This window comes from Equus asinus, chromosome 5 (assembly GCF_041296235.1).
Source record: "Equus asinus isolate D_3611 breed Donkey chromosome 5, EquAss-T2T_v2, whole genome shotgun sequence".
NCBI classification, from domain to species: Eukaryota; Metazoa; Chordata; class Mammalia; order Perissodactyla; family Equidae; genus Equus; species Equus asinus.
In genome coordinates this window covers 37,632,375-37,646,075 of record NC_091794.1, presented here as the reverse complement: position 1 = coordinate 37,646,075, position 13,701 = coordinate 37,632,375, and the positions used below count along the sequence as shown (strand labels likewise).

At 50.6% G+C, this 13,701-nt stretch overlaps 1 protein-coding gene across 3 annotated transcripts; it reads left to right on the top strand.

Annotated features, from left to right (window-relative positions):
* The first annotated feature begins 2,086 nt into the window (after positions 1-2,086).
* Positions 2,087-9,884, top strand: ABCF3 (ATP binding cassette subfamily F member 3). Of its 3 annotated transcripts, XM_044771181.2 has the most exons (21): positions 2,087-2,261; positions 2,491-2,638; positions 2,771-2,850; positions 3,334-3,380; positions 3,595-3,692; positions 3,794-3,916; positions 4,078-4,344; positions 4,687-4,767; positions 4,857-4,916; positions 5,015-5,071; positions 5,181-5,203; positions 5,313-5,368; positions 5,490-5,690; positions 5,779-5,855; positions 6,926-6,970; positions 7,049-7,181; positions 7,793-7,881; positions 7,973-8,064; positions 8,258-8,390; positions 8,531-8,618; positions 8,708-9,884. In XM_044771181.2, the coding sequence occupies exons 1-21, from the start codon at positions 2,123-2,125 to the stop codon at positions 8,864-8,866; spliced, it is 2,196 nt and encodes a 731-aa protein (XP_044627116.2). In that variant the 5' UTR covers positions 2,087-2,122; the 3' UTR covers positions 8,867-9,884. The 3 variants fall into 3 exon arrangements, with proteins under 3 accessions (XP_044627116.2, XP_070365424.1, XP_044627117.2); XM_070509323.1 differs by lacking the exon at positions 2,771-2,850 and having other exon boundaries at positions 2,124-2,261; XM_044771182.2 differs by lacking the exons at positions 2,087-2,261; positions 2,491-2,638; positions 2,771-2,850; ... (1 more) ...; positions 3,595-3,692; positions 3,794-3,916 and adding an exon at positions 4,540-4,546 and having other exon boundaries at positions 4,102-4,344.
* The last annotated feature ends 3,817 nt before the right edge of the window (positions 9,885-13,701 follow it).

The following is a 13,701-nucleotide window of genomic DNA, read 5'->3' as shown; positions in this document are numbered from 1 at the left end:
ACTGGTGGGACTGCTCTTCTGATGTCTTACACTGCTTGCTTTGAATAGAGATTTCTATTCTGAACTCTCCCAAGGCTCTTCCCTTGTCTTGTCTCAATTGTTAGGCTCCTTCATGACCATGCAAGCTCTTATCCTGATGTGTTAGCCCAGGTCTCCTGTCTCTTCTGAGAAGAAAACAGCGTTAAGGGCATGCAGCCCCATCTGGCCCCGGTTCCCTCAGGGTAGAGATTCTTTCCCTAATTCGCCCCCAGCTTTAGGTTGGTATTTTCTAATTAGCAGAGATTAAGCAAGGTTTACTTTTGGTCTTTCAAGCCATCTTGAGAAACTGACTGCCCTTTTAATTCAATCCTCTTCCTAATTACCCAGGCTTCCCTAACTTTGGTGGGTGGGTGGTAAAACCAAAGATGTAACGCTCCCCAGGCCTTTTTCAAAATTCCTCCCTTCTGTCCCTCCCCCTCTCCAAAGAATCCTGTGGTGGGCTAGTCCCTGAGGGGAGTGTTCCATATCCTGCTGGTGTGTTTGAGAAGATAAAATGAGCAGGTTTGCCCTTGCCAGTTTTCGCTTGCTTGGTTTTAGCCTCTTTTTTTTTTTTTTGGAGCAAGATTGGCCCCAAGCTAACATCTGCTGCCAATCCTCCTCTTTTTGCTGAGGAAGACTGGCCCTGAGCTAACATCCGTGCGCATCTTCCTCTACTTTATATGTTGGATGCCTACCACAGCATGGCTTGCCAAGTGGTGCGATGTCCGCACCGGAGATCTGAACCATCGAACTCTGGGCCACCGAACCAGAATGTGCGAACTTAACCACTGTGCCGGCCCTGGTTTCAGCCTTTTTAAACCTAAAACATTTAACAGAGAAAATTTCAAACATAAACAGAAGTAGCAAAATATAATGAACCCTCATGTCCCATCATTCAACTTCAGTAATTATCAACTCACGGCCAATTCCTTAATATCACATCCAATCTGTGTTCATACTTAATCCAAGTGCCCTATAAAATTTTGTACAGCTTTCATCTGGATCCAAACAAGTCCATTGCGGCTGGTGAAAGCTCTTAAAACTTATGAACCACAGGTTCTCCCTCAGCTCTTGCAATGTTGAAGAAACCAGATAGTTCTATAGTTTCCCAGTAGGGATATCTCTTTCCCTGTATTTTCTATAAAGTGGTTATTAGATCTAGAGACTTAATAGCTTTACTTTAAATATCGAGATTGATTCCTAACAATGGCAAAAGGAGGAATGGATGATGTACTTCTAGGTGCCAATTTTAGAGCCGGGCTGGAAGAATATTCACGTTAAATGTAAAGCAGTAGCATCAATTGGGGAAAATTCCTAACTTCCACCTGAGGGAATCACTAAAAGGAAATAGCTTTTTACAGTCATTTACTGAGATTCAGAGTGCAGTGAAGTCTGCTTTGGGTGTAGGTAGGGAAAAAATGCCAATTAATTTACACAGGCCGTGTTGTGGACCTAGTTTTCACGCCCTTCGGCGGCAGGAGAGGTTGTGCCCAGGATGGTGGAAGGACTGAGTGGGCATGATTCGCAGGAGGTCCGCTGAGCTGTCAAGCGTGACAGGACTGTGCAAGTCGGCGGCGGGCTGGCCACCAGGCTGAGACAAGCCCTTGGGGCCTGGGGACCGGAACAAAACCCGCGGCCGCACAGACCTGTACAGGGGGCTTCTGAGAGCTCAGGGACCGGCGTGAGTCAGCAAAGCTCTCGGCGGGTTCCAAGATGGACCCAGCTGAGCCGCAGACGCGCCGGAAAGGAACGCAGAGAACCCACCAAGGCCAATGTGCCTTCTCAACTGCTTGCCTCTTGGGAGGTTCCCACCTGCCAGACCGTCGGTGTCTCGCGCCCTGATAAACCGCGAACGCCGCCGCCCCCACAGCCTCTGGGAGCTCCGCTTCCCAGAAGGCAGCGAGAACCGCACATGCGGCTAATTTTTCAGCGGAAAAGGCGTTGCGCAAGCGCAGTGAGGACAGCTCCGGCGTAGACGCTGAGCAGCGCTTGCGCACGGTTCCTTCCGCCCCGTTCACCCCGCCCACCGGTTTCGGCCTACTCGGCGCCTTTGTTACGTCACCGCTACGCATGCGCCTTGGAAGGAGGGACGAGCTTTCGGGGAATGGGCAGGGGGCGGGCTTTGGCCGAGGTCTCACGGCGACTGCGCGGACGGGAGCCCGGCTGGAACATGGCGACTTGCGCTGAAATCCTGCGGAGCGAGTTCCCCGAAATTGACGGACAGGTTTTCGACTACGTGACGGGTGAGCCAAACCGAATCAGCGCGCTAGGGAGGCTGAAGTGGAAGTCGTGAAGGGGAAAGACTAAGGGAGGGCAGTTCTGGGGACCGCTGCTAGGCCTCCCTCTGCATGACCTCTCGTCCCGAGGGCTGGTGGGGTCTGGAGCCCGGATTGGGCCCACGGTTCGGGGGTTAAAACTGCTTGTATGTCCATCCTACCCGGTATCTTCCTTATCCTGCCTCGCCGCGCCCAGGCGTCTTGCACAGCGGCAGCGCAGACTTCGAGTCTGTGGATGACCTAGTGGAAGCTGTGGGGGAACTGCTGCAAGAAGTGTCCGGGGACAGCAAGGATGACGCGGGCATCAGGGCCGTGTGCCAGCGCATGTACAACACTCTGCGCCTGTATGTGCCTGGGCAGGGGGATTCCTCCGGGCGATGGGAGGGCGGGTCGTCGAGAGACAAGACGTGAGGGAGAAAGGTCTGATGGTCGTAGCCTCGACTCCTAACTCGGCGCTTTCTATCCCTACTCTCAAGGGCTGAGCCACAGAGCCAGGGAAACAGCCAGGTGCTACTAGACGCCCCCATCCAGTTGTCAAAGATAACAGAAAACTACGGTGAGAGTGAGGGAAAATTGAATTAGCTGCCCTCTGTCTTTTTCTCAGCCTCCAGCCACCTGCCCCTTGGAGCTCAGAACTCCTGGTACCTCTTTTCCATTGGACAAGGTTGTAGAAGCTAGTTGATATGTTTGCTGAGGGGCAAAAGAGCTCAGTGATGAAGGGAGTAGGGGTTGGAGACTTCTCCAAGTTCTTGATTATGGTAGGGAGTTTATGGGCCTTGGAATTGGGTTCACCCCCCAATTTTGCGACCTATTAACCAACTGCATGATCTTGTAAGAGTTGCTTATCTGCTCCAGTCTCTACCCTTAACCTGTGCAGTATGTGTTTTTGTTTTTATATAAAGTTCAGGGAGGATGATAGCTATCTCCAAGATTGTAAGGCTTTTCTTTAAATGTCTTTGTGTCTGGTTCATGTTAGCAGCTCAAAATGTTAGTTTCCCTTCTCTCGGGGGAAGGTGACTGCTTTTCTTATCACTTACAGACTCTGGCGCCAAGCTCCCAGGACTACTAAAGAGGGAACAGTTCTCGGTGAGGAGGAGAGGAGGAAGAAAGGGAAGGGGCTCTGTCTGTGGTAGGAGTGGGAGTTGACTGTATCTTTCTGGGGGATTTCTGACTATGTCTTTCCCTGAGTCTTTGATTCAGTTCATCATGGGTAAATTGAGAGGGTTAACTTACAGTTTTCCCTAGGGGTTCCTTTCTGAGCCTACAAACTAGGGTGAAATGATTGTGTTTGGACCCTCAGACAGTGAACGCAAAGAAGCTAGAGAAGGCTGAGGCTCGACTGAAGGCAAAGCAGGAGAAGCGCTCAGAGAAGGACACACTCAAGACCAGCAACCCTCTGTGAGTTTGGCAAGAAGGACTGAGAAAAGAGTAGAGCAGTCTCTACTGGGATGGAAAGGTGGTTGGGAGTGCTAAAAGCTATCTGTTTCTCCTTTTAAAAGAGTCTTGGAAGAGGCATCAGCCAGCCAGGCAGGCAGCAGAAAGGAGAGTCGGTTGGAATCATCTGGCAAGAACAAATCCTATGATGTGCGAATTGAGAACTTTGATGTGTCTTTTGGCGATAGGTGAGGGAGTGACGGGGGGGTGGGGTGCATTTTTCTTTTTCCAATTGATGGAGAATTTGGGAAGATGAAGTGGGGCTAAAAATAATGTTAGATTTCTGTTGTTAAACTTCCTGTGCCCTTATCTCTAGAGTACCCTTGTCTTCCTCTTACTGCCCCTGCAGGGTACTGCTGACTGGTGCAGATGTGAACCTGGCATGGGGCCGCCGCTATGGGCTGGTCGGTCGGAATGGGCTGGGGAAGACGACACTGCTAAAGATGCTGGCTACCCGGAGCCTGCGGGTCCCAGCCCACATTTCCCTGCTGCATGTAGAGCAGGAGGTTGCTGGAGATGACACCCCTGCCCTGCAGAGTGTGCTGGAGAGTGACACTGTGCGAGAGGACCTCCTGCGGCGGGAACGGGAGCTCAGCGCCCAGATTGCTGCTGGCAGGTGAGGACTCAGACTAGGAAATAACTAGCAGCAGCTGTCCTTAACACAGTGCCTGCCATACTGTCACAATCCGAAATTCGCATGCCCATCCCAGTAAGCAGTAGATCTTAGAATTTGGCACTGTGGGGCTATAAAGCCCTTGTTCCTTCCACAGTGCTGTGAGCGAGTCCTTTCTATACTCTATTCCTGTCCCAGCAATAAGGCAGCCCGTGGAGTCCCAGTGGTGTCCCAGTGCATCCAGCTGCATACGGTGCTGGACAGCTCCTAGACTGCCGCCCGCTCCCCCCCCCCCCCCCCCCCCCCCGCCCAGGTTCATTGCTCTTCCTCCCATTCCCACCCCAGGGCTGAGGGCTCAGAAGCTGCACAGCTGGCAGAAATCTATGCCAAGTTGGAGGAGATTGAGGCTGACAAGGCACCTGCCAGGTATTTAAAATTCCCTTTCCCTCTGTCAGATTTCACTTTTCCATTTTGCTATCTATTCCAACCGGGTTCTTCAATATTTTCATCCGTAGGGCATCAGTCATTCTTGCTGGGCTTGGCTTTACTCCTAAAATGCAGCAGCAGCCCACCCGGTGAGTGGCCCTTACATTCTTGGCTCTGAACACTGTTGGCACTGCCCCTGCCTGCCCTGGTGAATACCCACCCCTGATGTGGCTCTCTCTTTCTTTAGGGAGTTCTCAGGTGGCTGGAGGATGAGACTGGCCCTGGCCCGGGCCCTGTTTGCCAGGTGAGTCTCTTGGGCCTGTGTATGGATACTATGGAGGATGGGCCTCGGTTCTTGGGAGATGGCAATGGGTTGCTGACCTAAACCCTCAACTCTTGCATTCTTTCCGTAGGCCAGATCTTCTGCTGTTAGACGGTGAGTTTGAATGGGGCACCGTGACTTTTGGGTGGGAAAGGGTGGCAACATCCAAGTTCCTAGTTCTCCAGCGCTTCAATCCCAAATGTGTCCTCCCCTACTTTCCCAGAACCCACAAACATGCTGGATGTAAGGGCCATCCTGTGGCTGGAGAACTACCTGCAGGTGAGTGCCTACAGGTGCTGGAGTAGGTCTGGGAAGGTCTGCCTCCAAGACGCCTTGGGGAGCTGAGAGCTGACTGCCTTCCCAAACTGGGCCTGCCATCCTGTGACCCCCCCCCCCCCAGACGTGGCCCTCCACAATCCTGGTCGTCTCCCACGACCGCAACTTCCTGAATGCCATAGCCACAGACATCATCCACCTGCATAGCCAGCGGCTAGATGGTTACCGGGGAGACTTTGAGACCTTCATCAAGAGCAAGCAGGAGCGGCTGCTCAACCAGCAGCGTGAATATGAGGCCCAGCAGCAGTATCGCCAGCATATCCAGGTGTGGGAACGGGCAGGTCCCACCCCACAGGTTTTGGAATTGCAGGGAGTGAGGGAGCCTGACCAGGGCCTGCACTCATCACCCACAGGTTTTCATTGACCGGTTTCGCTACAATGCCAACAGAGCCTCTCAAGTGCAGAGTAAACTCAAGATGCTGGAGAAGCTGTGAGTACCAGGTCCTTGACCAGACCCTGACTTCTGTTCTCTCGTTTTGCAGGCCACCCTTTGCCCTCCCCTTCTAGGTCTGCTCTTTTCTAGGAACCAGCTTTAACTTCTTCCTCTGCAGGAAAGCAAACTATTCTGTATTGCTCTTGGAGAGTTAATTTTGCCCCCAGGCCTAGGCAACTACTAATCTACTTTCTGTGTCTATATATTTGCTTATTCTGGACATTTCATATAAATGGAATCATACAACATATGACCTTTTGTGTCTGTTTTCACTAGGCATAATGTTTTCAAGGTTCATCCATGTTGTAGCATGTACCAGTACTTCATTCCTTTTTATGGCCAGATAATATTCCATTTTATGGATATACCACATTTTGTTTATTGATTCATCAGTTGGTGGACGTTTGGATTATTTCGCCTTTTGGGCTCATAGGAATAATGCTGCTATGAACATTTGTGTGCAGGTTTTTGTGTGGACATACGTTTTCTATTCTCTTGAGTATATACCTAGGAGTGAAATTGCTAGGTTACATGATAATTCTATATTTTACTTTTCAACAACTGCCAAACTGTTTTCTAAAGCAGCTGCACTGTGTTGTATTCCTACCAGCGGTGTATGAGGGTTCCGGTTTCTCCACATCCTTGCCCATACTTAGCTGTCTTTTTAATTTTAGCTATCCTAGTGGGTGTGAAGTGATAGCTCATTGTGGTTTTGATTTGCATTTCCTTAATGACTAATGATACTGAGCATTAGGGTTTAATCTTGAAGCAGCCTTTCTAGAGGTACTGGTAGTGGGGGAGGTTAAAATCATAAGGCTTGGGATTTTGTGACATTGAAACATATATCACAATATATTAACTGGGAGAACAAAAAGCAACAAAAAAGATAATCCTATTTTCCCAGCATATAGTGAACTAGAAGAAGGTACTCTAAAATAAGAAGGTTATCTGGGTGGTGAGAGTACAGGCTTTTTCTAAGTTTTCTCTGAACATATATTACTTGTGTGATAAGAACAAGAAAGTTATTTTTTAGAGTCATAAATCTCGTCTGTCTCTTCTCTCCTCAGGCCTGAGCTGAAACCCGTGGACAAAGAGTTGGAGGTCGTGATGAAGTGAGTGCTGCCAGAGGGGCAGGTGGGGAAGTTCTTGTTTCTGGCTGCCCTCGTGCTCCTCACCCCCACCTCCTACAGGTTCCCTGATGGCTTTGAGAAGTTCTCACCACCAATTCTCCAACTAGATGAGGTGTATTTCTACTATGACCCTAAGCACGTCATCTTCAGCCGTCTCTCAGTCTCCGCTGATCTTGAGTCCCGCATCTGTGTGGTATGGTTGCTATTTCTCTGTTCCATGAGCTGGGATTCTCCCACCCCAATATGTGGTGTCAATTGGCCCAGATCCTCAGGCTACAAAAGGAAGAGGTCCACAGGAACAGGAGTCAGGGCCTGGGCCAAGGGCTTGGCTGTTCTTGTGCTGCCCCATCCTCCAGCCTCACAGGGCTGTTTGCAGAGATGAAAATCCTGGCCTGTGGTATTTTACGAACACTGAGAGCAGGACTTTATCTTAGTGGTCTCGGTTCTGAGTTTTCTCAAACCATGCAACAGAGAGGACAGAGCCTGGGCTTCAGGGTCAGGCTTCAGATCCTGCCTCTGCCATTTCCTAGCCTGGTTACTAAGCAGTTTCCTCGTCCTTAAAATGGAGATAACATCTACCTTACTTGGTTAATGGGAGAATTAAATCCCCAGCACTTAGTAGGTACTTAGGTATTGGTTCCCTCTACATCTTTACTACTTCCTTCATTTTTCTCTACACTTCCTTCAAAATATTTTTTTAGTTGTTGAAGGAGTCATCGGGATGACTGGGATGAATGCTCCTCTCCTTCCCTGCTGTGTGCCACACATGTATACTCTTTAACCTTCTCATGTTTCTTCTTACAGGTTGGGGAGAATGGGGCTGGGAAGTCTACCATGCTGAAGCTGCTTATGGGGGACCTGGCACCTGTTCGAGGTATCAGACATGCTCACAGGTAGGGCCCACACCTCACTCCCCAACCACCCATGCATGGTGGCTATATTCCTTTATGGTCATTGCCTTCCATCCTTCGTTTCTGCCTGCAGGAATCTGAAGATTGGCTATTTCAGCCAGCACCATGTGGAGCAGCTGGACCTGAATGTCAGTGCTGTGGAATTGCTGGCACGCAAGTTTCCTGGTGCGACAGGGATTTGAGTTGAGGAAAGAGGGCCAGGGCTGATGCCTACAGCTGGGCCTACCTTGGGGGAGGGTGCTGAGCAGCCCACCCGAGTGTAGGTGTAAGAACATGGGCATGTGGAGACAGAGCTAGGGGAGGGAGAAGGGAGGGAGTTGGGCCAAGAACCCACAGGATGGGGTGGGGCCTATTCCAGGACTGCCTGAGGAGGAGTATCGTCACCAGCTGGGCCGGTACGGCATCTCTGGAGAACTGGCTGTGCGCCCTGTTGCCAGCTTGTCTGGGGGCCAGAAGAGCCGGGTAGCCTTTGCTCAGATGACCATGCCCTGGTGAGGCCTCATTTTCTAGAGCTCTTGCCCTCCCTCTTCCTCTCTTGCCTAGTAGAAAGTGATCCTCTTGTCTTCATGTTAGAGGAGTACATTTTCTTCCACCCACCATAATGGCCCATGTTTGTGGGTTCTGCTTCCAGTCCCAACTTCTACATTCTGGATGAACCCACAAACCACCTGGATATGGAGACAATTGAGGCTCTGGGCCGTGCTCTCAACAATTTCAGGGTGAGTCTGCCTTCTCACCACCCACTCCTCCCCAGACCTCAGCACCCCTTGGGGCCCCCCTGAGTGCCTCCTGGTCTCCTGTCTTTCAGGGTGGTGTGATTCTGGTTTCCCATGATGAGCGCTTCATCCGTCTGGTGTGCCGGGAGTTGTGGGTATGCGAAAAAGGCGGCGTCACCCGGGTCGAGGGTGGATTTGACCAGTACCGTGCGCTTCTCCAGGAACAGTTCCGCCGTGAGGGCTTCCTCTAGGGACACCAGCTGAGGACTCTGCCCAGGACATGGACTGGTCTCTCAGACCCCTGGGCCACTACGTAGGCAACCATCTCCAGGCCATGGACTTCCCCTGACTTTGGGGACAGCCTTATTTCCAAATCTCTCCTTTTGACTGGAGCATCTTCTGCACAACCCAGGGAGCCCCTGTAAGAGTCTGTGAGGACTGGTCTTCCAAGGGGAAGGGGTGGGGGGTGCCCTCTGGGGTTATAGATTTCCCCTACTGGCTCAGCTCTGACTGGGCCCTGAGTGGCTGCTATGTAAATTAAACCTCCCGCTGCATCTCCCATGTCTCATCTCTGCTACTCCCTGGCAGGGCTACAGTGTTTGCCCACTGTTCAGGAGTGTGGGCTCCTCACTTGGTGTTTTCCTGTGACACTTGTATCAGTCACATGGAGGCAGCTATGGCAGCACCAGCCTTGTCCCTGGAAGGAGACATCATTAAAGCTGCTGGGGCTCAGAGGTCACCTGCCTGACCTTGCGCTGGGCTGCCTTGGTGAAATGAAGGGCAGTGTATTACATGACTGGTGGTGTTCCCTGTGGTCTGGGATCAACTGGAGGGGTCTCGTGTTCTGCTCTCGCAGCCCCACTGCTTGGGAGAGTGAAGTGATTCTGTAACCTGGCCTCAAACCGAGACCAGTGGTTTGCCACCTGCTTTCTCCAGTGGGCTCTGGCCAAGGTTCACCTTCTTCTCTGATCTGGACCCTCAGATGGGGCTGAAGAGAAACCGAGAAAATGTCTTTGTCCTCATTTTGCTTGAGTGGTTTTATGATGTCCTTTATTTTTCCTCTAACCACATTGGACGGGCTGGGGAGGTAGGGAATTGAGAATGAGATCTAATGGGAAGAAATAGAGCACTTTGTTTTCAAATTAAGCAATCTTTAAGAGGGGAGGGTAGATTCTACCTGTTGATTTATAAATATTATTTCTTGAGGACTTAGCTGCTATATGTAATAATTAGCAGAAAACACAAAAATAGAGACATTGCTTTGCTCTCAATGACAACAGAAAAACCAGAATCAACAGAAGGGACTTGCTGGCTTCATGGAGAATTGTAGTCACAAAGTTCAACCAAGGAATTTTAACTCAGCTGCTGAGGGTTTTGTGCTACAGGTAGCTGGGGGAGAGATCCCTGTTTGGAGTAAAGGAGAATAAAGACAGGAAGGCTCTGTGTTTTACCACAGAGCAGGCGCCAGTGGACTGATAAAGCTGGCAGAGTGACCACCAACCAGCCTGCCTTCTCAGCCTCCCTCCGCAGAGGGCCAGAGGAGGTGCTCTTCCAGCCATGTCTGTGGCCACGTGCATTCTCACACTCCTGAGAGCCTTCTCTCAGCTCCCAGCACTCTTCCAACCTCGGACCTGCAGATGGGCCAGTCGGAGGCCTGTTTGTCAGGCTCTCAGCCCCTTCATCCCTCACTAGCTTGTGAATCTTTGAGTTCTCCCAACTCAGAGTCCGTGGGAATGCAGCTGAAGGGTTCCATGACACAGAACCTGCTTCTTTGGAGGTGGTTTTGTGTACAAAGTGCACTGGAGTTGGAGTTGGGTCTAAGATCAGGTCCCAGCTCTATTACTGGCAATAGAAGGGGCCACCAATATTAACTGGGTAACCACAACAAATCACTTAACCTTTCTAACACCTCCTACTTGGTTTCTTTATGGGATTGTTGAGGATTAGCTGATAAGCACATAGTAAGCACTCAGAAAGTGATTCTTGTGTGACTGGTTTGATTTGAAGGACTATCAAAAAGTAAATTTTCTCTGAATAACTCCAGAGGTAGGCAGGTTGGACTCAAAGGGAAGAAAACTAAATAGCTTAGGCTGCCTTCTGAGAGTGAGTTCCCAGTCTCTGGAACCGTTCGGCCCTGCCAGGCTCTAGAGAATGGCTGCCTAGATGGCTTCCAATTCTCTGATTCCATGATAGTGATAGGAAGAGCCTGTATATATGACAATACATACCACTGCGGGCCTTGAGATCATTGGGATGAATGAATTACACCAGCTGAGAAAGACCCTACTATAAGTGTGTAAGACGAACTGTTGGGGTTTAGAGGAGGGGAGTTGGCAGAAGATGGTTGTCTTAAGGGATGAAAAATGTAGGCGATGTCAGCCAGCTCCGTTCCAGAAAGCACAGGGCAGAGAGGAGAGAAATCTGACACAGAAGGGTGGGAAGCCACCTTTGATCACTCCACCCTGCCCATCACAGCAGCCACCCACTTTGTGCTGTAGAGAGTCTAATCCCAACCACAACCATTGGGAAGCTGGTCCTTCCAACCTGCTGATGCTGGAGCTGCCCTGGAGTCAGCCCTTTAAACCAGTCAGGAGCTGCCACATTGAAAGGCGTCAGTCTGCAGGGTCTTCGTCCAACCCCTGGCCTCCTGCTGCCCTTAGACCACACTCACCAGTGCCTTCTCAGGCAACTGGCTGGTCTGTGGTGGGAGGCAAGGTGCAAGGGTGCAGAGGGGTCATGATTCCCTCCACACCAGTCTGTAAGGCACTCAAAGATGCCAGTCAGTTATTTCAATGTGGTGTTACTGTCTTGAGATTTGTGGGACATAGGCATTTTGCTAAGTTCTCACTGGTTTCCAGGCAGATTTTAGCAGAGTATAAGAGGTGCCGTTTGCGTTTACTGGCCATGCCGCAGGCTAGTTTGTCATTTTGGAACCTAACATCCTACTAAGAGCCGCTCCCCAGGTCTGGGTCTGGTCTACACACAGATGCAAACCAAACAAGACCCTCACCAACATCAGAGCACCAGGGCTGTATACCACCCTGAGCATGCAGACCAGATGTTGGAGCCTATGGGAAATCCTGGCCACCCAGTAGCGTGGCTCGAGGCTGTGGAGGGCTTTCACAACCTAGTTGAAGGGCCTCTAGGGGTTCCCAAACCTGGAGTGATGGGCTTCCCTCAACCCCTCCCCACTACAAGTGAGCTTCATCGTACTTTGCTTCCTGCATTATAAGCTGCATGCTATTAAAGACTGTAGTTCCGAGCCAGCCCTGATGGCCTAATGTTTAAAGTTCGGTGCACTCTGCTTCGGTGGCCCAGGTTCAGTTCCCAGGCATGGAACCACTCCACTCATCTGTCAGTAGCTGTGCTGTGGCAGTGGCTCACAAAGAAGAACTAGAAGGACTTAAACTAGAATATACAACTATGTACTGGGGCTTTGGGGAGGGAAAAAAGGCAAAAAACAGGAAGATGGGCAACAGATGTTAGGGCAAATCTTTCCCAGAAAAAAAAAAAATTGTAGTTCCCACCTTGCCTTGATATCCTTAAAGGCCAGACCACAGCTTACCCGTCTTTGCATTTTCTGTGCGTGTTGCAGGTTGGGTTCCCTGGGAAGCAGCTTAAAGAGGAAATCGGCATGCAGGGTACTTATTAGGGGGTGGTCCTGGGACCGACACCAGGATCGAGCAGAGGGAGATGTTGAGCAGCAGTGCATCCCCAGTGAGCCTCAGTCAACCCCACATTCCAGAGCTGCAGCGTTGACCTGAGTTGAGGCTGTGGGTCAGGCCTTTTTTCCGCTGAGTTGATCAATCTGTGGATGCTGGCTGGCTGCTTGCTACTAGCAGGAGGTGGACCTCTGGAGAGGAAGTTTTCTTCAGCTGAGGCGCTCTCCCTGAAGGGCTGACAGCTGAGGACTTTCTGCCATCAGCACTCTCAGCAGCTGGGACAACAAATCCTTCATTCCTGAAGGGGGATCTGGGTAGCCCATCACAGCATACACTACAGTGCCAGCACATAGTAGGTGCTCAATAAAAATGCTTGCTAAATGAATATTTTGGGGAAACTATTTGCGAGAAAGTAGAGAATGACATTGGAAGAGGAGAGAGCAGAGGCCAAGAGACCAGCAAGGAATCCATGACCCAAACCCAGCGCTAAGGATGTGGGGTCAGCACGGCAGAGGTGGAGGGGAGGCTAGGAGGATGGTGTGCAGACTCAGCAAGGGGTTGTGAGCTCTGCCCAAACAAGGGGGGACTCCTTGTTCTGAGCCAGAGTCTTGAAATGAAATGAAAGCTTTCGGACAGTAAGAGGTTAAAGGGGGCTTTTGTTGTTTTTAAACCGCTCCTTGTTTCCTTTCGAGACATAATGACAGTTAATATTTATTGAGCTCTTACTGTGTAATAGGCATGTTGTAAGTGCTTTATGTGCAGTAAGTCAGGCCTCACAACCCTGTGAACTGGCAAGTTTACAGATGAGGAAACAGGGAGCTGACATAGTGGGTGGCAGGGCTGGGATTCTGGCCACTTTGGCTCTAGAGGGCAGCTCTTTACTGCCACACGGTTGATCACTCAGCTCCTGATGTGACGTGCTCAATAGTCAGTGTGTCAGTTCCATCACTTAAAACTCATCCTTCATTTCCTGGGGCAGGGGGTGGGAGGTGAGGGATTGGAACAAGTTCTCACAAGAGAGCAAGCTGATGGGTAGGAGTACCTGACACAGTGGCTGCCACACACTGGGTACTCAGTGAATAGTTCGTTAAATAGATGATTAAAAATGCGTGTGATAGTGGAAAAATCACACACGGATTCGCCCAGCTCTACCACTGACGGCATCTTGGGCAAGTCCACCTCTGCTGAGTAAATTATCCTTATCCATAAAATGGGCATAACAGTTTGTCTTGCCTGCTGCTTTGGATAGTTGGAAGGATTAAATGAGACAAGAGCCTGTGTAAACTGAAGAAGATTTCTTGTAGACTGTAAAGTGGTGTGGATCCAAAGGGTGTCATTTCACGGGAGGAGGGATGGGGCAGCAGCCTGGGGCCACCTCTGGAGACACACAGACTCGCGCATGCGCACAAAGACGCTCTAGGCCA

What these genes read in the sequence shown, in the direction of transcription:
- ABCF3 (XM_044771181.2), top strand. Translation starts at nt 2,123, where the DNA reads ATGGGCAGGGGGCGGGCTTTGGCCGAGGTCTCACGGCGACTGCGCGGA. An exon ending in CTCAAGACCAGCAACCCTCT is followed by an intron (nt 3,693 to 3,793) that starts GTGAGTTTGGCA and finishes TCCTTTTAAAAG; the next exon opens with AGTCTTGGAAGAGGCATCAG. An exon ending in AGTATCGCCAGCATATCCAG is followed by an intron (nt 5,691 to 5,778) that starts GTGTGGGAACGG and finishes CATCACCCACAG; the next exon opens with GTTTTCATTGACCGGTTTCG.